This window comes from Ochotona curzoniae, unplaced genomic scaffold, assembly GCF_017591425.1.
Source record: "Ochotona curzoniae isolate NIBS_2020 unplaced genomic scaffold, NIBS_Ocur_1.0 contig_64, whole genome shotgun sequence".
Taxonomy (NCBI): Eukaryota; Metazoa; Chordata; class Mammalia; order Lagomorpha; family Ochotonidae; genus Ochotona; species Ochotona curzoniae.
Genome location: NW_024466502.1, coordinates 26424384 through 26450753, shown reverse-complemented (window position 1 = coordinate 26450753; position 26370 = coordinate 26424384). Strand labels below are relative to the sequence as shown.

Sequence of the window (26370 nt, the reverse complement as noted above, 5' to 3'; positions counted from 1 at the left end):
TGTGTGCGCCACCAGGATCCCATATGGGCACCAGTTTTTGTCCTGGCTGCTCCACTTCCCTTCAGCTCCTTGATTGTGGCCTGGGAAAGCAGTAGAGGCCTTGGGACCCTGCACCCGCATAGGAGACCTAGAAGAAGCTCTTGGCTTCAAATCAGCTCAGCTCTGGTCATTGCGGCCACTTGAGAGGTGAACCACCAGATGGAAATTTTTGTCTCTCCTCTATTTAAATCTGCCTATCCAAGAAAAATAAATGAATCTTCAAAATGTGATCAGAAGTTGAAGTATCATACTCTGCCACTCCTCTTCTTTCAAAATTCTCTAAATCATGTCCCATATTTAGTGTAATCTTCAAAATGCAGAATGACAGGAAAGACCAAAATGTCTCCACTCCCAGAATTCCTTCCACCCTCAGTTTAATGTCAGATCCTTGGTTTTTATAGAAGATCAAAATGAAATCTGATTTGTTTTACAAAATTGTCTAAGCTAATCTAAGTACTTCTACATATGATAGCATCGCATAAGTTAACCTTTACTAAAGTCACTGATAAAACCTGCATCAAAATGCCACTTGTTATCTAAAAGCAGTATTGATAATAGTTAAGTAACTTAACCAGCAGTGCGTACTATCAAAATTTAAAAAAAATCTCTTTTTTTTTTCCTTAAAAAGGAATGTTATGTTCTTCCACTTAGCCAAAATCTCATGATAAATTATTACCTGCATTAGTTCCAGGAAAAAATTTGCCTCTGTAGATAAACTTACATCCTTCTAAGTGAAAGCTTTGTAATTTAACATGTTTCCTTTCTGTCTTAGTTTCCAGCAAACTCAAGCTGAGTGTCTTACCTGGGTGTTACTATCTTTGCTTTTTCATTTCTGATGCCTCATAAAAATCTTACTGTTTCCTTCAAGTATATTGTAGTTTGTATTACTGTTAAGTGTATCCACTTATACTAGGACTAGGACCTGCAAGTGTAAATAAAATATAAACTTTAAGTAATTAAAGAAAGAAGTAAAAAAAAAAATTAGTAACTGGCATGACCTCATTCTTAGATAACAGTAGAAGGGCTTAAAACCACGCATTCAATTTGAAAAGATTTTGAAAACTAAGAAATCTGATTTCTTATAATGACTTCTTTCATGAGGTCCTGCAGGCACTTTTTAATCCACTCTGTTATCCCTTAATGAAGCCAGATTTGCTAATCGCTTTTTGGCAGTTTTAAATCTTATCTTCTTTGTATGAGGGGAACTCAAAAAGTTTTCAAAAACGTGTATTATAAAAAACTTATGCCTGAATTTCAGGGCTTTTTTACAGCAAACTATACCTGTCATTTAATTCCATTTTCTAAAAACATTGTAAGGGTTCCACATGTTTTAATGTGTGTCTGTGGAATATAAGGTTTTGAGACAAGAAAAGCTATTTTTAATCAACCAATTGTCCAATACAGCTCAATTTTAAGAAACTGATGCAACAGCTCCTTTCTTGTGCTGTTTGCAGCCAGATATTAAGAGTAGTGATCAGAACCCTACTGGGAATCTGTTCTGGTATTTCAGCAGTAACAGTGGTATCTTGAACATGATTGGTGATGATGAGACAAAAATGGACTAATTTGAAATCTCTGTGCGAAGCAGAATCACAGGTCATGTGGTGACTGGCTTAATTTAAGGGACTGAGGAAGAGAAGGATGAAGAATTAGTGCCAGAGTTTTTAACTCGTGTTCTTTACCTGCAGAGGTGCTACAAAGAATACAGGAGGAATAGGTTTAGGAAAGAAAAGCTCAAAAAATGGAAATACATAGACCTGAAAAAAAGAGGATTCATCTAGAGAAAGAGGTTTACGAGACAAAGCATAGAAGTGGTGCTTTATGTACATGGAAGTCGAGCAGGTGAATTGAGAGGAGAGATTAATGACAACCAAAAAAAAAGCCCAGGACCCAATTTTGAGGGGAACTAGTATTTAAATGATGGGTAGGGAAAAGTGTTTTCCCAGAAAGAGTGAAGAGTAACCCAGGGTAAGAGGATGTCAGCACAGGGCAGAGTAGGTTAGGCCCCAAAGAACCATCCAGAAGGGAAGGACTCAGTCAGCACCAGAATGCTGAAAGCCCCATTTGGCTATAAGATGCCAAAGCAGGTCTAGAAGAGTTAAAAAATAGGTTGCAGTAAATTGACAAGGAAGTAGAAGCTGAAAAGTAGTCAGAGGAAGCTTTAGCAACTATTAAGATGAGATCAGGAAATTTTTATCTCCTAAAATTGGAGATTATCCAGTTTAAATGATAATGCTAGGGAAAGCCAAATATTAAAAGAAGAAAAGAGAGGGAATGAACAGTTAGCGAAAATGGTAGGAAAGGAGTTTTGTACCAACAGGATGAGAAAGAGTAGCAACTGTTCCACTTTGAAGAGTAAGAAAAAAAGATTATGTAAAACTGAAAGTAAATTCCTAAGAATTTAGGTGGTTGGCACTGATGTGGTGGTACAGCAAGCCAATCCTCTACCTTGTGGCACCAGCATCTCACGTGGGTGGTGGTTTGTGTCCTGGCTGTTCTACTTCCTCTTCAGCTCCCTACTTATGGCCTAAGAAAGCAGCAGAGTTTGGTCCAAAGCTTTGGGACCCTACACCCACAAGGGAGACCCAGAAGGAGCTCCTGATTTCTGCCTTTTTTTATCAGCTCTGCTTTGTCCAGTGCAGTCATTTGGGGAGTGAACCAGTGGATGGACAGACAGCCTTCTCTCTCCTTGACTCTCTCTGTAAATCTACCTTTCCAATAAAAATAAACAAATCCTTTCAAATAGCGAATTTAGCTGGTAAAACTTGAAAGAGTTCTCCTTTAACAGAAAGGATACTATAGAATTAGAGTTTTTGAGGAATATAGAATTTTGAAATAGCTATGCAGGAAATGACTAATGTACATAAAAGAAACAAAACAATTGCTGTGTTGAAATGTCACACCAGCAACAGCAGTAGCAGTCTGTGTAATTTTTCTTTAGCAGCACTCAGTACCCAAGGAGCAGAGAAGCATAAGATGCACAGTTAAATTGATCTAGAAATATGTCTTGTCTTTACATATATTCCCAAACACGTGCATGTTCAGTTCTCATTGTTTTGTGGGGCTGGAATTACTTTCTTACATCATGGACATTTTGAAATACTGTGGAAAAACCAGTTGACCAGATGAAACTTGGACACATATTCCAGCTCTGCTACCTAAGTGCTATAGATTCCTAAGACCGTAATTTCTTTCTTTTTTTTTTAAAGTGTGGGGTTATTTTTTTAATTATCTAAATTTTATTTTTGATAATTTTTACATATTTGATTAGGGTTCAAAGGGTGAAGGGTTATAGGAAAGTGGATGATACCACTGTTTTGACATTCTCTTTTTCCCTTCCTGTATCTGGGGAAGGGGGAGAGATAAAGGGAGAAGCCACACCCAGCCTCCCAACCATCCCATGGTCCCTGATATGGGGCATGCTCCAAGGGTCCCGCTCAAGTGGTATTGGTAGTTCAGCCGATATTGGTTCTGTATTGGTGCCGATATTGCCAATCAAATCATGATGAAATCTCTGAGATCATACCAGTTGACAAAGTCCACCTTGGAGTCTCCATTTCCCCAGGTATTCAGTGCCAGCACTTGGCTGGGGTAGTTGATCGGTTTGTTCTGTCCTCCATCCTCTGTTATGGTACCAAGCATCCTCTGCAGGCTCAAGTGTACTGCCATATTCTCCATGTGCATCTAGATATGCTGTCCACTGCTCTGTTGAAGCCACTGAGGAGGCCCATCTCTGACACATGCATTCCTCGGTCAGACCACAGAACCTGCAATTCTCTCTATGGTTGGAATTCTGAGGCCAGTGGTTCAGTTGGGGGGATTTCCAAAGAAACTTCATCTGAGGTGATCCCAGACCTGATTCTTGTGTGTGCTTGCCAATACAGAGTCCAAATCAGTCTACACGCACACTGTTACTTGTAATTGCTGGGTCAGTCATCTCTAGCCATGTCTTCTACACAAACTAATAGGCATTGCAATCCAGCCTGATCCTGCCCACAACACACTTGCCCCCCCATGCAAACCAATGGGAGTTACAGCCTAGTCAGAGCTACCCGCAATAACCTCCACCAGGGCCGCCCCTTGCCCTGGTTCCTGTGCTTGCCAGTATGTACAGCAGACTGGTTCAGTCTGTCCCACATCCCATTCAGCTTTCATACATGTCAATGGGCATTGAAGCCTAGTTCAACCCAACCAGCCCCACTATCCAGCCCATACATGTGCTGGTGGCTGCCACTCTCTGTCTAGCCATGCCTGTCCCAGGCCTGGTTTTTATGCTCACCAGTTGGCATGGCAACCAGAGGGAGGTGCGTACTGTTTCCCTAATGGGCTCACTCCCACTCCTGGATCTCGCATTCTCCTGTGGTACTACATTTTAGCTTGACAAAGTTTCCTGTCCCGTTCCTCATCCCCACCCCACTCCCAGTGCCAGCATCTGCTAGCTGATGGCTGCAGCAAAGCCCAATCAACCTTCACCCACTCACTTATGAATGTACTAGTGGGTTCAGTGCATTCAACCTGGCTTGTCTCCTATCCATCTTACATGCAGGCCAACAGATGTAGCCCTGCCTGGCTTTGTCTGCCCCTATCCCAGCTCTCATGCTTACCAGTGAGAATAGTGGCCCAACAGGGGAGCCCCACGCAGCACCCCCTCCAATAGATTCACCCACTCTTCCCTGGATCTCTTGTGTGCTGGTTGCATGCTGTGGCCCAGTCTGGAATGGCCCGCCTCACCTTGGCATTTGCCAGTGGGTGCTCTAGCATGGCCAGGCCCTGCCCACCCCAAGTTCCAGCTCACTGGCAGGGACTACAGCCTATCCCAGCCCAGGCAATCCCCAGTCCCAGCCCCTGATGTGAACTGGCTGGTATTGTGGCCCTAACTGGCATGACCCACACACTGTTCTAGCTCTTCGATTTGCCAGCAGGTGATATAAACTGGCCCAGCTTGGCTCACCCCAGATCTGAGCCAAAGGTAAGCTCATGAGTACCGTAGCCTGGCCTGGTTTGGGCTGCTTCCTATCGTGGTTCTTGTCCCCAGGCTCGTCCATCAGAACATCTCTCAGTGCCAGATCTCGTGTGCATTGGTGGGTCCATGGGCCAGCCCTACTTAGTCCACCTCCCATCCTAGCAGGAACAGTAGCTTTTCCTGACTGTCCCTCACTCATTCCAGTTCTTACTGTTAGGTGCTACAGCCTGGCCTAGCCTTACGTGGACTCCACCCCTGAAGCCATCATTTCATCCCTCTAATTTAGTCCCTCTACGCTTCACTAAGTACCTTAACATGGCAGTTCGTAGGGTTGTGTGAAGATTGAATGATGCAGTAACATTCCTGGCATGTAGTAGTAGCTCAGCTAATGTTTCTAAAGTCTTTGCTATTTTTCTTCTGTTTCAAGGATTGGTTTAAATTTTAGCCTTCACAGTTCTTCCTAACTCCATAATTTTTAAAATACCTTTGTTAATTTTCTATATCATATCATAATCTATATCATAATCATGTGCTTGACTTACCTGACAGTCTGTTTCCTCTTTGCACCTTCACCTTTTGCACAATATTTAGTTCATAATAACTGCTCATTTGAGTATTTAATAAACTAATATGGTCCTTTCTAGTGTTCACCAGTATTCGCACTAGAAACTGTCAAACACAAACTTTTAGAAACTGACATTTAATATATATTAATCCCCTCCTGTCAAGAAAATAATTTTACCCAGGTAATATTTTAACAGTGGGAAAGAAAAAAAAAAGATACAGAACATCTCTGCCCAAAAAGCGTTTCAGAGAACTATCCGAAAGTTCCAGTGGGAAGTCATCTCAGATACTTTGTGTAGCCACCTGTGACACCAGCATCCCATTTGGGAGCCTGTTTAAGTCCCAGCTGCTCTACATGCAATCTAGTTTCCTGCTAATGGCCTAGGAAAGCCACAGAAGGTAACCCCAGTCCTCAGGCACCCTCATGGAATACCTGGCTGAAGCTCCTGCCTGCTGGCTTGGACCTGGCCTAGCCCTAGCTATTGCAGCTATCTGGGGAATGAACCAGTAAATGGAAGATCTCTATCTGTCCATCTGCTTCTTTCTGTGGAACTCTGCCCTTCAAATAAATAAAATAAATCTTTAAATACAGACAGAGAGATATACTACTAAAAGTCTAAGCCTGGTGGTTGTAACCATGTTAGCCTTGAGGGATATATAAGGATGTATGAGAGGTCTTCCATAAGTACATAGAGATTGCTTATTATAAAAAAAAAAAAGTGTGCATGGAGTTTGGAGTTCAGATTTTTTTGCACGAAAATAAGCATATTTTCCCCAGGAGCTTTCTAAAGTACTCTCATACATCCCCAAGGAATGCAAGACATGTGCTTTGAAGACCCAAGATACTTTCTACCTTTCCTTTCAGTGTTTCTGCCAGTATCATCACTGAAGGCCCAGAATCATTTCAGTTAGAATTTAACCAGAAGTAATCGGCTCATGCTTACCAAGCCCTCAGAGTGAGAGGCCTCACACATGCCTGAATCTTGGCCGAATGCCCACTGTGCTGGAGAACTTGCTTCTTACCGCAGTGTATGTCACTTAGCAAAAACAAACCCTGCAGTTACCCAGGTTTCTTAAAAGTGAAGTCACAGCGTAATTATCATTCTTTTAAGGTATGTTTATGTTCCCGGATTCTAATTCATGTGTTCTTTGTGATTTCTCGGAAGATTTCAGGGACATTTCAGCATCCCAAGTGCCCCTTAGGCAATCTACCTCATAAGAGGCTCCAACAAATGGCATATTTCTAGATATGTGTCACTGACTTTGATTCATACTTAACTGTTTGGAAATTTTCTTTAAGAATGCCTTTTTACATGTTTTTCTTATATACCTATGTGGTTAAATTTTACAATCAACATGCTTTAAAAAAAAAAAGAAAGAAAGAAAGAAAAGGAAAGCAACCACCGAGAAAGTTAATTTTTCCTTAAATGTAAGGATCATGATTTCCAATACTCATTCATTTCCCAGCAAAATGGTACTCTTCAAGACAGTTTTTTATTTCAGTTTTCTGGATGCAAATGTGTTTCAATAAAAGACAACTATTAGAGTCAAAACTAAAATAGGAATATACGATTTAAGTTGTATTTTCCTTGCAATGTTTTAAAATGCTTATTTTTTCAGGACAGGTGTTTTACCCAGCAGTTAAGATCCCCGAGTCTCTGTCAGAGGACTTGGGTTGCGTACCCAGCACCAGCTCCCAGTTCCAGCTTCCTGATAATGTAGACCATTGGAAGCAGTATTGATGGCTCAGGTTGTGGGGCTTCTACCAACCACATTTGAGACTTAATTTCTTGATTTTTGTCATCAACCTGTCTCAGTCTCAGCATGGAGGGCGTGAATTACCAGATAGGAGTGCTTACGCTACTTTCTGTCCTTATAAGCTTTTCAAAGAAGTTTATTTTAAAAATTTCTAATGAATACTTGTTTTTTCTGCGTAAGAGTATGTAAGTTCACATCTAAGAAAATTCACATCTAAGAGGCAGCAGGTGGCAGTGGCTCAAGTATTTGGGAGTTATGTGAGAGATTGGGTTCCTCAGTACAGCCCTGACTGCTGCAGGTGTTTGGGGAGTAAATCAAAAGATGGGAGAATCCTTTGTGTCTGTCTCTTTCTCCCTTTCAAAAAGATACACTTTTAAAAAGCAGTACAGGGGCCCGGTACAAGAGTGTAACAGCGAAAGTCCTTGCCTTGAACGCACTGGGATCTGATGTAGGCCTCCGGTTCTTATCCTGGCAACCCTACTTCCCATTCAGCTCCTTGCTTGTGGCCTGGAAAAGCAGTCAAGGACAGCCCACAGTCTTGGGACCCTGCACCCACATGGGAGACCCGGAAGAAGCTCCTGGCTCCTGGCTTCAGATCAGTGCAGCACCAGCTGTTGCAGTCACTTGGAGAGTGATTCGACAGAAGGTCTTCCTCCCTGTCTCTTCTCCTCTGTGTATATCTGACTTTGCAATAAGAAATAATAAATCTTTTTATAAAAAGCAATACAAATTACAAATATATTAATACTTTATTTTTGAACATTTATTCATTATAGAAGGATATTGTGATTCTAGAAGGTCAGTGAGCATAGAATTACAATTGATAGGATAACATTTGTGTGAGAAATGATTGGATACCATTTGTATGAGAACAGCTGAATGGATAGCATTTGAATGAAAACACTTGGTGGGATATGCAAAACAGAATTGTTCCAAACAAGGGTATGGAAACGATGGGTCCCGTATATAAGCTCAATACCTCCTTCCTTATCCTATGTCCCCTCAGTCTATAAAAATCTGATGCCACTGATAAACTTCGGCTATTGACCATCGGTCAGTAGTCCATGCGTGTTATTACAGGCTCCGTGCACCAAGTCCATCGCTGCAGGACAGAGAACAGTTCATTTCTTTGAAAAACAAAATTATAGGGAAGAAAAGTGCCTCCACTCACTGGCTCATTTCCCAAATATGCACAGCAGCCAGGGCTGTGCCAGGCCAAATCCAGGAGCTTGAGCTTCTTCTGGGTCTCGTACACAGGTGCAGGGGTCCAGGCACTTGAGTCATCTTCCCCTGCCTCCCAGGCTTTTTATCAGGGAGCTGGATGGAAAGCGGAGCTGGGACTCCAGCCACCGCCCTCAGGGATGCCTTTGTCGTGGGGGTAGCTTTGCCACATGCTGACCCCTGTTTACACATACTTTAATGCATGTTGCAACCAAACCTTTTGTGCAAGAATACTTCAAAGAGATCATGGAAAGTGGATTTCAAAGATGGCTTTATTTTAGAGCAAAAAAAAAACATATGTAGTTTTTCCATAGGACACATTTTCCATGACCTTGTTCTTTTATCTTTTTTTTTCCTTTTCTCTTTGTTTCTTTTCTTTCTTTTTTAATTTGAGGAACAGAGAGAGCATTATGTTCCATCTACTGGTTCAGTTCACAAATGGCTGCAACAGCCAGGGTGGAGCCAGGCTAAGCCCAGAATGCTGGAACTCTGTCTGAGTTTGCCACATGGGTAGAAGAGGCCAAAGTGCTTGAGCCATCACCAGCTGCTTCCCACAGTGGCCGTAAGCAGATGATGTACCAGAAGTAAAATGCACAGCGCTTGGAGCGAGGCGCTTAATATGGAACGCAGAAACGCTGAGCAGCACCCATTACCCTTACTAACACTAATAATGATATTTACAGAGAAAAGAGACGGACAGAAAGATCTTCCATCCGCTGGCTCGCTGCGCCAATCCGAAGCCAGGAGCCAGGAGCTTCTTCTGGGTCTCCCACATGGGTACAGAGTCCCAAGGCTTTGGGCCATGCTCCACTGCTTTCCCAGGCTACAAGCAGGGAGCTGGAAGGGAAGTAGAGCAGCCAAGATTAAAAATGGTGCCCATATGGGATCCCTATGCATGCAAGGAGAGAATGTTGGCCACTAGGTTACCACTCCAGGCCCTCCAAAGTGCTTTAAATGCTTTGAGGCCAATGATGTCACACTACTCTGTCTAGGGAACAGTTAGATTGGTTTCTTACAATTATCTGTGGAAATTAGGAAAATGAAAAGCAGTAGCCTAGTGGGTAAAGTCTTCTGCTTGCATGTGCTGGCATTATAGGCACTTGTTCATGTGCAGACTGCCCTACTTTGGATTGGCTCAGTTCCAGCCATTGTGCCAATGGACAGAAGGTCTTTCTCTCTGTCTCTTCTCCTGTTTCTGAATCTGCCTTTCCAATGAAAATAAATAAATCTTTAAAAAGGGGGAGGGGGGAGGAAAACCTTTAAATAATCCCTGTATACCAAGAAAAAGGGCTTCCTGCTTTGGCTTTCTAGTATTATAGACATAAAGTTTTTCTCCTAAATACTCACTTTTCAACAAGTAGATGGATGGATGGATGGATGGATGGATGGATAGATAGATAGATAGATAGATAGATAGATAGATAGATAGATAGATAGATAGATAGATAGATAGATAGATTACTGCCTTGGTCTGTGTGTTTTCATTGCACTTGAACCCCATAGTGACCCTATTGTAGTTATACCCATTTCACAGCGCAGCAGTTAAGTCTGTTTCCCATTCTGTAGATTGTTAATTCTGATCAGTTTTGAATTATGTGCAAGACACAAACCACTTGGATGTCTTTGACATTGCACTCTGGAGACGACTGCAGTTATATGCATGTGTACAGAACTTCCTATAACTAGGTCAGAGTTGTTTGGGTTTTTGTAGGTATTTTGAATTCTTTTAATCTTTCTGTCATCCTTAAAATCACAAGTACCTTTGTTATGTCCTGCAGGTAGAGCTCTGCCTTATGTAAAATGGAGTATCTCATCATCAAAATATTTTATCTGTGTATAAATGCCCTTTTAACTTCCTGTATCACATTTCGCATCTATTGTGTGTCATATAAACCTGTCATTTCCTAGGGCTTTTTGTAAAAGGATGAAATGTACATTTCCCCCTACATTTTAGAAGTCTGTGGTACAATTTATTTTATAAACACCAAGTACATTTCTCTCTCATTCTTTTTTTAATCAGTAAGATATAAGTAAATGACCTCTTGCCATCCTTTCTAACCCTGTGTTTTTATAACTCTCTCAGCGGAGTAGCAGCTTATAAGAAACCAAACAAAGCTGAGTAGAACTTGAGTATACAAACAGAAACTGCTGCGCTATAAGTAAGTGCTCTAAAATGTATGCTGGCAAGCATTAGGCACCATATGAACTGGTTTTTGTTTCGTTTTGTTTTTTTCACGTTTCTTTCTTTTTGTTTGAAAGAGCAGCAGAAAGAGACCTTCCACCCACTGGCTCACTCTCCAACTTCCCACAACACCCAAAGCTGGCCCAGGCCAAAGCCAGGAGAGTCCCAACATTTTCAACCCTCGTCTGCTGCTTTCCAGAAAGCATGTTAGCAGGAAGTTGAATTGGAAGCAGAGGTGGACCTTGAATTCAGGCACTGCATTGTGGAGTGCAGGTGTCCCCAGCTGCAGCTCACCCCTGTGTGCCATAGTACCCATGCAGTACTGCCAATACTGATACAGGCTTCCCAAGTCACTGATCCAATATCAAGGAGCTAACACTAAGAGGAGAAGGCTGGATATACAGCATGAAGGACTCATAGGCACCAGAGCAATTCGGAGTTTGTTACCCATTGGTTAAACCACAGGACCGAACAGACGCAGCACAATGCCTGAATGGCTAAATCCCCACCTTGTAAGCACCAGAGTCTCATATGGACTCCAGTTCGTGTCCTGGCCACCCTACTTCCCAGCTCCGTGCTTGTGGCCTGGGAAAGCAGTGAAGGATGGCCCAAAGCCTTGGGACCCTCACCACATGGGAGACCCAGAAGAAGATCCTAAATCCAGATGAGCTCAGCAGTGGTCAATACAGCTACTTGAGGAGTGAACCAGTGGATGGGAGATGTTTCTATCTCTGCTTCTTTACATAAATCTGATGTGCTTTTCCAATAAAAAGAAATCTCAAAGAAAAAAGCAGAGGCTAGGGTTTAGTATCTTAAGGTAATCAGTTCTGATAATGAGTAATATATTCATCAAAACTTCTCAGATAATGCAAAAATACTAAACATCAGAAATTGGGTAACACTTAGATGAATATTATTATGGAAATGAAATCAATCTAATTGGTCAAAAATGAACTACATAATCAGACATTGGGGCCCTTAGTTTAAGCCACAACTTGAGATGCCCACAGCCTGTATCAGAGTATCAGTTCAAGTCCTGGTTCCTCCACCTCAGATACAGTTTCCTGTGGATACATCCTGGGAAGCACCAGATGATGGCCAAAGTATTTATGCCTCTGCCACCTGTGTGAGAGACCTGGGTGGAGTTCCAGCCTCCTGAGTGCGGCCTGGCCTACCACTGGCTATGCAGGCCTGTTACGATGCTAGCAGTAAGCCAAGTGATGAGAGATCCCTCTCTCTCTCTGCCTTTCAAGAGCATGGAAATAAATAAATACCAGCCCGCGCCCTGACACAGAGGGCCAGGGCACCCCTGCAACGGCAGCATTCCCTATCACAGGACTGGTTTAAGCCTTAAAGAAGACAAAGAAAGCAGGCATCAGGAGGATGTGACTGCTCTAAGGCAATGCGGAACAAGCCGTGAGAATGCTAGCTGTCGTTCAGGAAAAAGATGAGCTAAGGAGTCTGGGGAGACCAAGCCAGAACAGAAGTAAAGTTGGCCACACTTGTGTTCTAAGTCAGCAGTGGCAGTAACTATCAATGCCAGGGCTTACTTCAGTGTGTTAATGGTACCTTCCTCTATCTGATGGCCGTTGGGAATGACCCTAAGGTTATCCCCAAGCTTAGGAAAGAATGTTTTGGGTTTTAGTCATGACTCTGAGGCTGGGACAGCTGAAATTGGCTTTCATTTGCAGTCATTCGTGTAAATGCTTGACTTCTCACTAAGAACTCAATACACCAAAAATGTTTTTCCGTCTCAAGTTAGAATAAAAACTTGACAGACCTTCTTCCCACCTGCTCTAGTTAAGACTTACATCTCTGTAGCCTGTTGTAGACCCCAAACTTTCAGTGCTGGGTGATAAAGGAAACAATCAGGATGATGAAAGAATTCTTTTCAATTGTAAGAGAGGTGAAGATACTGGGAATGTTTAGAAAAGATAAGACTTAAAGGATGATAAGCAATGCAAAATAGCACGTACAAGAGGCAGTGAGAGACTTGTTCTACATGCCTCCAAAGATGAGAATTAAAACAAAGGATAGACAGGATCCATAACCCAGGGACATTGCTCACTCTGTCCTGTTTTTCTTAGTGTTTCTGCCTTTTTTGGTTTGGCTCTGTTTTGATTTTATAACTTAGTAAGGAAAAGCTATGTTGATAGGTAGGTAGTCATTTTTCAAACCTGAGCTAAGTAACATAAAGAGTGCATTTCTTTCTTTTTTCTAGTTTTAATTGACTAGAACTGTACATGATTATGGAGTACAGTGTGATAGTTTAATATATGTACACAGAGGGGATTTCTAAACTGTCTATAAAGGCTGAATAAATAACTTAAAAATCCCCATCATGCTGAAATGAAGAGGTGTGTTGGCATGATACCCTACATGGCGATAGCTTTGAGCCCAGGAAGACCTGCCTTTGCGTACTAGTCTTACTTCTTAGTAGCTAAATGAATATGATTGCGATTGTTGGAGCTTCCAAGCCCACCTTCTTTATCTTCAAACCTGAGGTAGTATCTGCCTTTTGACATTTTGAAAGAGAGTTCTTACATAAAACACTTAGAACAAAGCCTGGCATGTTATGGATACTCAGTGAACATTCATTTCTGTCCCCTCTCTTCCTTCTCCTTCATATCTATAAATCTTTGTATACTTCACCAAAGACAGAGATAATACTGGAGTGAGGTTAGCCCAAAATAAGAACACTTTTTTGTTGTTGCTGTTTTTAGTTAGTAATTTATTTTTATTTGAAAGGCAGCAAGAGAGGTCTCCTATCCACTGGTTCACTCCCCGGGTACCTGTAAGAGCAGGAGCGGGGGCAGGCTGAAGTCAGGAACTAGAACTTACTGTGGGTCTCGCACATCCTGGCAGGAACCCAAATAGCTGAGCTATCACTGCTGTCTGCAGGGCACACTTTAACAAGAAGCTGGAACTGGGGACAGAACGGGGACTCCAACACGGGAGTTGATGCCAACATCACAAGTGCGGTCTCGGCCACTGTACTACATTCCTGCTGAGACAGCTTCTGGATGGCGAGACTGACAGACTATAGCAAACAGCAGTTTACAGCTGGAGGGGTTGATACCATCCTGTAATAGTTTTTTCATATAAAATCTATTTATCCATTTTTCACAGTGTTGTGGCACTGCATTCAAGACAACTTATTTATAAATCATATGTTAAGCCCTACTTCAAATTATGCTTTAGCAAGAAATTTTATAATGTATTGGGCATTTTAGAATATGGGGTGAATGGTTTTACGTTTACATTTTCTTTTCAACGATATTTTTTACTGATTATTTTTATTGGAAAGACAGAGAGATGGACATAAAGAGAGAAAGATCTTACATCCACTGTTTCACTCCCCAAGTGGCCGCAATGGCCGGAGCTGAGTCGATCTGAAGCCAGGAGCCAAGAGCCTCCTCCTGGTCTCCCACACAGGTGCAGGGCCCAAAGGCTATGGGCCGTCCGTGACTACTTTCCCAGGGAGCTGAAAGGGAAGTGGAGCATCTGGGACATGAACCAGAGCCCATGTGGGATCCTTGCATGTGCAAGGCAAGGACTCTAGCCACTAGGCTACTGCACTGGTAGCCCAATTTCAACTAATTTTAATTATGGTAGATATGATAATGCTTTGCTGCTTTTAAAATATATGTATCTGTTAAAAATATTTTCTGAAATACAAATAAAAAGATCTAAAATCTGAAATATGCTTTTTTTTGAATATTTATTTATTTTAAAGTCAATGACAGAGATGAAAAGACAGAAAGAGATATGTCTTCCATCCACTGGTTCACTTCCCAGCAGCCAGGGCTCTCCTGGGCCAAAGTCCAGAGACCAGTACTCCATCCAGCGCATCCGTATGAGTAGCAGTGGCCCAGGTACTTGGGCCATCTGTATGTTCCAGGGTGCATTAGCAGGGAGCTGGATCAAAAGAGAAATAGCCAGTACTTGAAAGAGCGTTCATAAGGGATGCCAGAATTTCAGGCAAAGGCTTAATGTGTTGTGCCACAATGTCGGCTTCTGAGACATGTTTTAAAATGCTTCAGAATGAGGCCAGCACAATGGCTTCACTGGCTAATTCTCAGCCTGCAAGCACCAGTATCTACACTGGGCGATGGTTTGTTTCACGGCTGTTCCACTTCCTATCCAGCTCCCTGCTCATGGCCTGGGACAACACACAAGGATGGCCCTTGCACCCATGTGGGAGACCCAGATGAAGCTCCTGGCTCCTGGCTTTCAGATCAGCTTTGCTCCAGTCATTGCAGCCATTTGGGGAGTGAAGCAGCAAATGGGAGAACTTTGTCTCATTCTTTCCCTCTGTCTGTAAATTTGCCTTTCCAATAACATAAATATATCTTAAAAAAAAAGTTTGGAATGGGGCTGACACTGGGGCCCAACTGGTAACACTGCCATCTGCAGCAGTGGGATTTCTGTTTGAGATCCAGCTCCCTGCTAATGGCCTGGAAAAGCAGTGGAGTGCTTGGCCCCTACACCCACGTGGAAGGCCAGAAAGAAACTCCTGTTCTCTGACTTTGAACTAGCCCAGCTCCACCCATTATGGCCATTATGGCCATTTAGCAGATAAAACTACAGAAATCTGTCTCTAACTCTGCCTTTCAAATAAAAATAAAATAAATCACTATAAAAAATATTACAAAAGAAAAGAAAAAAGGGTAATAAAATAGATTAAGCCATGTTAGCAATGCAATCCTAAGATAAAGTGTTACAAATAACACTGCAGTTACACTCCTAGGTATATATCTAAGAGAAATTGAAACATATCCAGAGATGGGGACACCAAGAAAGAGAGAGTTCTTCCATCCACTGGTTCGTTCCCCAGATGGCCCCACAGCCAGAGCGGGCTAGGTCAAAGCCAGCTTTCAGGAGCTTCATCTGGGTCCCCCACATGGGTGGTAGAGGCCCAAACACTTTGGCCATATTTTGCTGTTTTCCTAGTCCACGAACAGGGAACTGGATTGTAAGTGAAGCGGCTGGAACTTGACAGGATGCCCATATAGGATGCCATGGTGCAAGTACTATACCACAGTGCTGGCCCTCCTGGGAAATATTTTAAAATTAATTCTGAAATGAGTGCACATGTCAGTGAGGAAGGTCACTCCTTGACTTACAATGGGGCTATGCCAGAGTCCAGCTCCAGCTGAGTTCGGAACTTGAGAAGGGTTCGTGGACGAGGCGTAAAGAGGAAAGAAATGGACCACTAGGATTTCATGATCATAATGGACAATGCAGGAAAGCTGTCCGCTTTATTTATACAGAAGCAGTCAAACTCTGGCTCAGACTTTCTAGTCATGGTCAAGTGGGTGTTTCTAAAGATAATTCTGCCATTTGTTTTACTTAAAAACAATAGAAGTTCCTAACTACAATTCTTATTCTACAACTTAATCTTGTATCACAAAGAAAAGGAGAACCTAAAGATCAAGGAAAGAATGAAGCCTAAAAAAGGTCCCTTGATTAGCATAAGGTCAATGGGGACAGCCAAGACAGTAGAAATAATAGAAGGCCCTTTTGCAAGACATTGTTATTGACATTAACCTCCAAGCTCACACTGAGTAAAAAAGCCAACTCCACAGTAGCAAACAGTGCCTGAATGGATTAGAGTTGTTCCGCAGGGTGGTCCAGTGTCCATGCCAAGGAAGGTGGAGCTGCATTCAGGTGATTGAGACATCCGCCTGGCCCTGCCATACAGCGGGAAATTCTTTGTAGCCCTGCCTGCAATGGAACAATACTCTTCACACCTACGCGTCCCCCCACATCCCCAACAGTGCTACATCCAAATAAACTCAGTAGCAAGTTAAAAATATCTGAACTGCATTTAATACATTTAATGTAATAATATGATAGCTTAACCTAGGCAACCTTTAACATGCTCAGAACATATTCGCCCACAGCTTAGCAGAATCATCTAACATAAAGCTTATTTTATAATAAAATTTTCACTAGTTCATGGAATTCATTGAAGATGCTGCATAAAATAATTGAGTTTATAAATGTGTGTGTATATATATATATATATAGATATAGATTTTTTTTTTTTTTACAAAGTCAGATATACAGAGAGGAGGAGAGACAGAAAAAGAGCTTCCGTCCGATGATTCACTCCCCAAGTGAGCACAGTGGCCAGTGCTGTGCCGATCTGAAACCAGGAGACAGGAACTTCTTCCAGGTCTCCCATATGGTTGCAGGATCCCAAGGCTTTGGGACAGCTAATATAGTCAATGCCCACCGTCCATGTGGGGGACCTGGGTTGAATTTCTACCTTGAAATTTGGCCCTGGACCAGTCTAGGCCATGACAAGCATTTGAGGAACGAGCCCGTAAGTGAAATGGAGCACACATAGGCTTGCTTGCTCTCACTCTCTCATATAAATAAATTAAACTTAAAAAAAAAATAGGAAAACTGTATTGACAAGCTGTTGGTGAAAGTTGAAGTTGCAAACTGGAAACAGCATACACTGCACACCTCTTTGAAAATTTCCCTAATGCTTTTTGAAAATATTCCTTCAGGTAAAATTTAAATATGCAGATTGTACATTACATGCTTTAAAATGAGATTAGTTTTACTTTATGTTGTTTCAAGGGAAAGAGATGGGAAAAATTATTCCCCTTGGTGGAATGATACATTGTGATGCTGATATCAAAGCACTTCCAGTGGAGCATAGTTTGCATTGTGCTTGTCAGAGCTATTTTCATCAAGAAATGCTATCTGTGTGTCCCCTTGCCAACAACTTTGCAGAGTTTACAACTTTCAGCAATTTATTGCCATGAACTATGCAATACTATTAAAAAGCTGCTCTGCAGTTGAGCTGTTTTAATATGTCACCACTCTGTGTGAATAGTAAATCTTAAATGACTAAGATATGTGCTTTTCAAGTAAGAAGGCAGTTTGCCTGTCTCATGGAGCTTATACACTAAAAATCATCATCTTCATCATTATAAACGTCATAGAACCATCCCTGCCCGTAAGCCTTCCATTGTGGAGAGGAGTTACCACACTGAGTATGGTTTCCTTGTTCTTTTTTTTTGTTTGGTTTGTTTGTTTCTTTGTTTGAAGATTTATTTATTTTATTGGAAAGGCAGATGTACAAAGAGGAGGAGAGACAGAGAGAGGAAGATCTTCCATCCTATGATTCACTCCCCAAGTGACCACAACACTGGTGCTGCGCCGATCCGAAGCTAAGGAGCCAGGAACCTCTTTCCGGATCTCACACACAGGTGCAGGGTCCCAAGGCTTTGTGCCGTCCTCAACTGTTTTCCCAGGCCACAAGCAGGAAGCTGGATAGGAAGTGGGGCTGCTGGGATTAGAACAGGTGCCAGTATGGGATCCCGGTGCATTCAAGGCGAGGACTTTAACCATTACACTCTCACGCCGGGCCCTGGTTGTTAATTGTTTTGGTTCTATCATCTCAGCTGTGTGGTCAAAGACAATGCTTCATTTGTTAATTGTAATAGTGCTTTGGTCCTAGTAGATACAGTAATTTTTGTATGTTTAATATGCTAAGATTATACTGTTACCTTTGAAAATGAGTGTAAAAGCATCATGATTATTGTAAATCAGACTTTGTTACAGAAAGGATTTAAATGTCTCAGTCGGTAAAGAGATGGAAGTAAGTTTACTTGTACAGTTTTTGAATTTTTTTTTTTTTAATTTATTGGAAAGTCAGATATAGAGAGGAGGAGAAACAGAGGGGAAGATCTTCCGCCGCCGGGCCCCCAGTTTTTGAATTTTATAATCAGCAAATGATGATTCTTTCTGCTTTTAACATCCAAGCATTTAAAAAAAAAATTGAGGGGGACCCAGCAAAAAGTCCTCACCTTGGATGTGCCAGGATCCCATATGGATGCTGGTTCTAATCCCAGTAGCCCCACTTCCATCTAGCTCCCTTCTTTTGGTCTGGGAGAGCAGACGATGATGGCCCAACACCTTGCCTGCACACGCTTGGGGGACCCGGAAGGAGTTCCTGGATCCTGGCTTTGTATTGGCTCAGCTCCGGCCTTCAGGGCCACTCTGGGAGTGAATGAGCAGATGGAAGATCTGTCTCTTCTCTGTAAATCTGACTTTCCAATAAAAATAAAGTAAATCAAATATATATATACATATATATTGCAATTTGTTTCTCTAGAAATATTTGAGAAAGTGATATTTCAATAAAATAAAAAAATCAGTGAGCAAAGTTAGATGTTATTTCCAAAAACTGCCAAAGCCAAAATCATGAGGTTATTACAGTAAAAATGCCAATAGAAAGATGTAAGAAAAATCAAGGAACTCTCCTAAAACTTAGCAGAAACTAAAATGATGGGGTGGGTGGAATACAAGGAAAATGAAATTGTGTAGAACATCCCAGAAAGAAAATACTTTTAAAAGGAAATTGGATTGGCCTCATCATTCTTAAAACTTTATTCTGGAAGACAAAAATAATAATACCAAACCACAATACTTTGTTTTACAATACCCTCTCAGAAAATTACTGACGTATACACCATCAAATAGCAAAAAGATGAAAAGAGAAAGATCCACCTTGCCAAGTTATGCAATAAAAAGAAACGTAAGAGCAGCAGCTATGCATCAGTCATAGAAACAATCAGTAGAAAATTGATCCCAACGAACACCATGGTTAAGAAGCTAAACAGAGATGGGTATTGGGGTACAGTGGGTTAAAACCCATACATGGAACACCTACATCCCATAATGTAGTGCCGGGGATTGAGTCCTGACCTCTGCTTTCTATCCAGCTTCTGTTGATACACATGGAAGGTAGCAGTCGTGGCCCCAGTATTTGGATTCCTGTCTCCCATATGGGAAACCCGCATGCCTGGCCCAACCCAGGCTGTTGCAGGAATTGGGGCAGTGAACCAGCAAAAGGAGGATCCATCTGCTTCTCTCCCTCAATCCATCTCTCCATCCCTCTTTACTTTCTATTTTTCTTTTTTTTTTTTTTAAGATTTATTTGTCTTCAATTGCAAAGTTAGATATACAGAGAAGAGAGAGAGGAAGATCTTCTGTTTTTTGATTCACTCCCCAAGCAGCTGCAACAGCTGGAGCTGAGCTGATCTGAAACCAGGAGCCAGGAGCCTCTTGCAGGTCTCCCGCGCAGGTACAGGGTGCCATGGACTTGGGCCATCCTCTGCTGCTTTCCCAGACCAAAAACAAAGAGCTGCATCAGAAGTGAAGCAGCTGAGACAAACCAGAGGCCAAAGGGATGCCAGAGCTTGCACTTGGAGAATTGGCTACCTGAGCCACCACACTGACCCCAAGTTAGCTTTTTTTCTAAGTGGCTAGATTATAAAGGGCATACATGCATTGTTTTATTGATGACAAAGAAAAAAGAAACTGAGAAGAGGGGGGGGAATTTTTCTCTAATTTGAAAATCAAATAGAAGCCTAAGTAAATGGCATGATTTTGAGCAATCAGCGAACTGTAAGAAAAGCAACCCAGTTGAACTTGATACTTTGGACATTAAATTCTTTGACCATCATAGGTTTCATTTTTGTATTTAATCAACCCTCTGTACAATGAGCAGTATTTACAGATCCTTAGACAGTATTACAAATAAACTTACAGACTGGTGATCCAAGGCTAGTTGTAAAAGAAACAGAATCAAAGAGTAAAGAAGTTAAATGCAAAAACAAAGTCAAAAAACTAAAAGAAGGAGGAGTGTGGATAGCGAATACTATTATGGCCTTAAAACTATATATGAAATCTGGGCCCGACATAGTGGCCTAGCTTCTAAGACTTGCCTTGAATGCACCGGGATCCCACATGGGCGCCGGTTCTAATCCCAGCACCTCCACTTCTCATCCAGCTCCCTGCTTATTGGCTGGGAAAGCAGTCAAAGATGGCCCAAAGCCTTGAGACCCTGCTCCCATGTGGGAGACCTGGAAGAGCTCCTGGCTCCTGCCTTCGGGTTGGTACAGCACCAGCCGTTGCGGTCACTTAGAGAGTGAATCATCAGATGGAAGATCTTTATCTCTGTCTCTCCTGCTCTCTGTATATCTGACATTGTAATAAGAATAAATAAATCTTTAAAAATAACTATATATGAAATCTGTTCCCTTTACATAGATAATTCAGTTAAGACAATTTTAAAATAAATTTAGAATTTTTTATAATAGAGGGAGCCAACAACTAGGAGACAGACACAAAATAACTGAAACCTGGTTCCAAACAAACTCGATTTCAGGATGATTTCATTTTACTTAAAATCAGTTTTGAAGTGACAATGATAATTTCTTTTCCTTTTTTTTTATTAAAGGTTTATTTATTTTTATTGGAATGACAGATTTACAGACACAGAAAGCTCCTCCTTCCACTGGTTCACGCCCCAAGTAGCCAGAACAGCCAGAGCTGCACCAATCCAAAGCCAGGAGCCAGAAGCTTCCTCCAGGTCTCCTCCGTGGGTGCTGAATCCCAAGACTTTTGGCCATCCTCCTCTGCTTTCTTAGGCCACAAGCTAAGAATTAGATGGGAAGTGGAGCTGCCAGGACACAAACAAGCACCCAGAAGGGATGCTGGTTCTGAAAGGTGGAGGATTGGCCCGCTGAGCCAGCATGCCAGCCCCAACAATGATTTCTGTGTCTTGCATATTTTTCTTGTTTATTTATTGTTGGTTTTGTCAGTTTTTAGATTTAGATCTCATGAATCATGCTCATTTCATTGTAGTCATTTCTTCAACTAGAGCTAAACAACCTATGCCAGAAATACAGGTGAAAGATAAATTAAAATACTTTGATAGCTGGGAAAACTCAACTTCACAAGCAAGTCAGATCTTAACTGTATTTTTATAATTCAGCACAATTCCCCTGACCTCACCTCCAAGCATGTAGCTAGGGGGAGGAAATCTCAGTCATTAAACACTAAAACAGGGTGACATGGCACATGAACAGACAGACCGTTGAACAGAGTTTAAAGTCCAGAACAAATGATACAGAATGGGAGTTTAGAACATAATAAAGATACTTTCTATAGAGAAAGACAAAAGTTCATTTGAGTACATTATGTTGTTTCCATAGGAAAGCCATCTTAAGCCATTTTTTTTTTTTTAAAGATTTAGAGCTTTATCTCAAAAACCTAGGCAATAGGGAGGAACGTTGGCTTTTCTAGGACCTTTTTTGCGAGGGAACAGTGATGAACAGAGAAAACGAAGATAATCAGAGTATAGAACAGGTGAGCGGGGGCAGAGGTAGGAAGAGAGTGTCCTAGCCGAACGGTCAACACACTCGTGTTAAAGAAGCGTCTGTGAAGGAGCAGGGAAAGGGCAAAGCCCAAGCGAATCAAAGGGAGGAGGGTTTCATAACAGTATGTCAGATAGGTGTCGTCTACAGGAGTACATGTCCGTATCTAAATGGCCAAGACAACCCCATCCCGCAGAATCCTGACACCATTGCTTGCAGCCCCTTTCCTGCTCTTAAAGTCTGTTAAAGCCATGTGGCTTCAATTCAGCAGCTCCGTTTTAAAATACACACTCAAGCTCGATGGTTCTAAATAGAACTAATGACAGCCAGAAAAGAAAGGCCTGTAGGAACTTGCTCTGACACAGAGCTGATGTCTATAAACAGATTAGCAGAAGGGAGCAAAACATCTTTCTGTAACTTCTGTGTCTTGACAAGAGGATGAAATAAACAGGAGGAAAATGACCTGTTGCACAGATAAGGTAAAGGAGCGCTTTGTCTGTCAGCTCTGTGCCCGCTTGTGTTTAGGAAATCTATCTCATAATTAGTCATAAATATCTGCTAGTTAGATATTAGGAGTTGGTCATAGGGGAAAAAAAATAACAGACAAAATAGACTTGGAAGGAGGAATGGGTGAAAATTTTTATCTGAATTCTTAGAAAAAGTTCAGCATAATTATTTGTTTGCTCAAAAGGCAACTGAAGCCAACTCCACTTACTATCCATAAAAGCATAAGGGGATAATATGCCCTAAGAGGTTCTGTAGTTATTTTAGACTCGCTGTTTAAACTTCTGGTCACTTGCCAAGAAAAAAGATTTGGATCCATTTTCTCCACCATCTTTATATAAGACTTCATAAAGATAATTGGACAGTTTAAGTCAGAGAAGAGGAAAAAATATCTAAATAATCTATCTAAATGAGTGTACTCCAAAAATGTGAAAAAGGTGAAATTAAAAGATAAGTGTATTTGGTGCAAAAAAAATTTTAACATACATGCAGAATTTTTTTATTTTAAAGATTTATTTATTTTTATTACAAAGCCAGGTATACACGGAGGAGGAGATATAGAGAGGAAGATCTTCCATCCGATGATTCACTCCCCAAGTAACCACAACACCGGTGCTGCACCAATCCAGAGCCAGGAGCCAGGAGCCAGGAACTTATTCCAGGTCTCCCACACAGGCGCAGTATCCTAAGGCATTGGGCTGTCCTCGACTACTTTCCCAGGCCACAAGCAGGGAGCTGGATGGGAAGTGGAGCTGCCGGGATTAGAACCAGCGCCCACATGAGATCCCAGTGTGTTCAAGGCAAGGGCTTTAGTCATTAGGCCACGCCGCTGGGCCCATCATGCATAATTTTTTCACAACACAGATTTTCCCCACTAATTTGTGAAGACCTCTTGTGTGCATGTTTCTGCACCAGGAATGAGTGTGGCATGCAGGTTAAGCCACCTCTTGACACATCCGCGTCTCAGTGCGCCTAGGTTCAATTGCCCGCAGACTTAGTGATGGATGACCTGACTTGCTGCTAGTGTATGCTGAGACAGCAGAGGATAGTGCAGTGACTGAGCTCCTGCCATCTACATGGGAAACGTGCATAGAATTCTAGGCTCCTGCCTTCAGCCCTGCTCAGCCCCAGCTCCTGTAGTCACACTGAAGGCAAACCAGGGCCTGGCGTCATGGCCTAGCAGCTCAAATCCTCGACCTGAATGTGCCGGGATCCCATATGCGCACCAGTTTTAACCCGGCAGCCCTGCTTCCCATCCAGCTCCCTGCTTATGGCCTGGAAAAGAGTTGAGGACAGCCCAAAGCCTTGGGACCTGCACCCACATGGGAGACCCGGAAGAAACTCCTGGCTCCTGGCTTCGGATTGGCTCAACATCCACTGTTGTAGCCACTTGCGGCATGAATCAATGGATCGAAGATCTTACTGTCTCTTCTCCTCTCTGTATATCTGACTTTCTAATAAAAAATAAATAAATCTTTAAAAATGAAAGAGAGAAGGGGTTCAGAGGTCAGCTGCTACAAAATTCCTTTTCCTCTTTAAAAAAAAATTCGTATTAAAGTAATTGTGTCTTTTAATTCCATTGCCTCTCCAGGAGTAGTTCCCCGACCTGTCTGTCCATTGAAATCACCTGAGATGTTGTGATATTCCAAAACCCAGACCATACATTCCCTGCCGAGTGTGCCATGCCCTTGGGTGGGACAAAGACTCTACTGGTAGTTTCTGAAGCACCACAGTGACTCCTGTGTACCCGAAAATCTGGCAGTTAATTGCTGGCAGCAGCTCTTTCCTCTGCTCTTCTCCCTTCCTCCAGATACAGGAAGAAAAAAATTGGGAACAATTGTCTCATCCACTTTACCTCACTTTGCCCTTCCTACCCTAGCCAGTGATCTGCTCGGGCATCAGTCCTTCTCAGATATATAAATATCAAAAACGAAATTTAAAAATAAGATTTGAAGCCACTGTATGGCAGTTGTACTAAAGGGATACAGTGCTTACTGATGGGTGTAAGAGCAGGTGCATGATCAGGGTACATTAATACTTCATTGTTTTCACAGGTTTATTCATTGGTGTCGTATAATTGCCTCAGATATTTCTTATACTTAAATAAAAACAAGTATTTTAGCATCAGTCATTATTAACATGCTTGCCAAAATCACATTTGCCGTTTTCTTGTGTTTTCATGTATCAACAGGAATTGGCAGCCATGAAGCAGATTCTGCTTAATATGCGTAGTAAACATGCTCAGAACAGCTTAGTTCTGACTAAAACAGAATCAAAAAATGAACCAGAAAATCAGAAATCACAGACTTTGAATGCGCCCAGGGAACATGAAGACAATGTATTTATACCCAAGCCAACACTCTTTGTAAGTACACTTTTACTTGCTGATTTTGACTAAATATGCTTGACTTAAATTTTGTCCTCTCTTTCAGATCTATTATAGATTAACTTTATTCGTTTCATAAAAGGACCTTAACAAATCTGCAGTAATCCCTTTGCTATATCTATGTTTCCATTAATAGGTTTTGTTTCTAGACTTGACCAGAGATTGTCCTAAATCTAGCATTTACCTCAGGTAGAAATGTATGCACACACAAATTTGTCAAAAAAAAAAAAATATATATATATATATACACACACATATATGGGGCTCAGTGCAATGGTTCAGTGGCTGAATCTTTGCCTTTCAACCCCTAGAATCCCATATAGACACCAGTTCCTATTCCGTGTGCTCACCTTCTCATCCAGCTCCCTGCTTGTGGCCTGGGGAAGCAGTCAAGAACGGCCCAAAACCTTGAGACCCTATACCCATGTGGGAGACCTGGAGAAAGCTCCTGGCTCCTGGCTCAGATCAGATCAGCTCCAGCTGTTGCAGCCACTTGGGGAGTAAACCAGCGGATGCAAGATCTTTCTCTCTGACTCTCCCTCTCTCTATAAATATGTCTTTCCAGTAAAAATAAATAAATCTTAGGAAGGGAGGGAGGGAGGGAAGAAGGAAGGAAGGAAGAAAAGAATGACAGATTTGGATGAAAGGTCAGGAACATAGGAATTGTAAGTAACTCTGTAGAGAGTGGAGAATACACAAGTCTCCGTGGGCTAGCCTGGACACAAGGCCCCCGGGCATGGCTCGTTCCCTCTGTAGTGTAGCTGCTTTTTCCCTAAGCTTCTGCTTGTTCATTAACTTGCTTCTGACCCTCTGTCTGTAGGCATGTTTGTATGCATCCTTTCACTTCCAGCCTGGTTCATCCTCTTAGATCATCTGGGTCATCCCCTTAAATGACAAAGCTTCCTCAGGTCATTAGCCAGCCTGCAGGGTGGCTGCGCTTCCTGGGGAGCTCGGGGCATGTGATGCCAGATACAACTGCCTCAGTCTATTCACTTGGGCCCAAGATTCTTAGATACTCAGGGGCAGATTATGAAAGATGCTATGCTGTGTACCTTGTGTTATAATCTAAGGAAACAAGCAGATTGAATGCACAGACATTAACAGGAAAGTAAACACAGGGTAGCCAAAGCCTTAGAGCCTGTCAGACCTCTCTGACCCTCTTCTGCTCCGTGCAGTGATCTCCTGAGCCTGGTCCTCCTCCTCCATTTCTCATTTTACCTTGGCAGTCTGATTATGATTTCTTAAAAAATCTCAACTATAGCCAGTATATAAGGAATTTTCCCAGTACCTCAAGATAAAGTTGTACGATGTGGTTAAAATTAAGGTGATTCAGCTGGACTAGTGCTGTGGATTAGTACACTATGCTTGCACCTGCAATGTCAGCATCCCATATAGATCATGGTTCATGTCCCAGCTACTCCAGTCCCCATCCAACTCCATGATTGTGACCTAGAAAAGAGGCGGAGGGTGACTCAAGTCCTCAGGCCCCTTTACACACACAGGAGACCCAGAAGAAGCTGCCAGTTCTTGGCTTCAAATTGGCTCAGCTTCAGCCATTGTGGCTACT

General features: G+C 42.1%; 1 protein-coding gene across 1 annotated transcript in view; it reads left to right on the top strand.

Moving 5' to 3' along the window:
• PIBF1 (progesterone immunomodulatory binding factor 1) overlaps positions 1-26370 on the top strand; it is a 207868-nt gene that overhangs the window by 165320 nt on the left and 16178 nt on the right. Inside the window, exon 18 of the mRNA XM_040991299.1 lies at positions 24609-24782. Within this exon, the coding sequence (XP_040847233.1) occupies positions 24609-24782 (174 nt within the window). The remainder of the gene's footprint in view (positions 1-24608; positions 24783-26370) is intronic.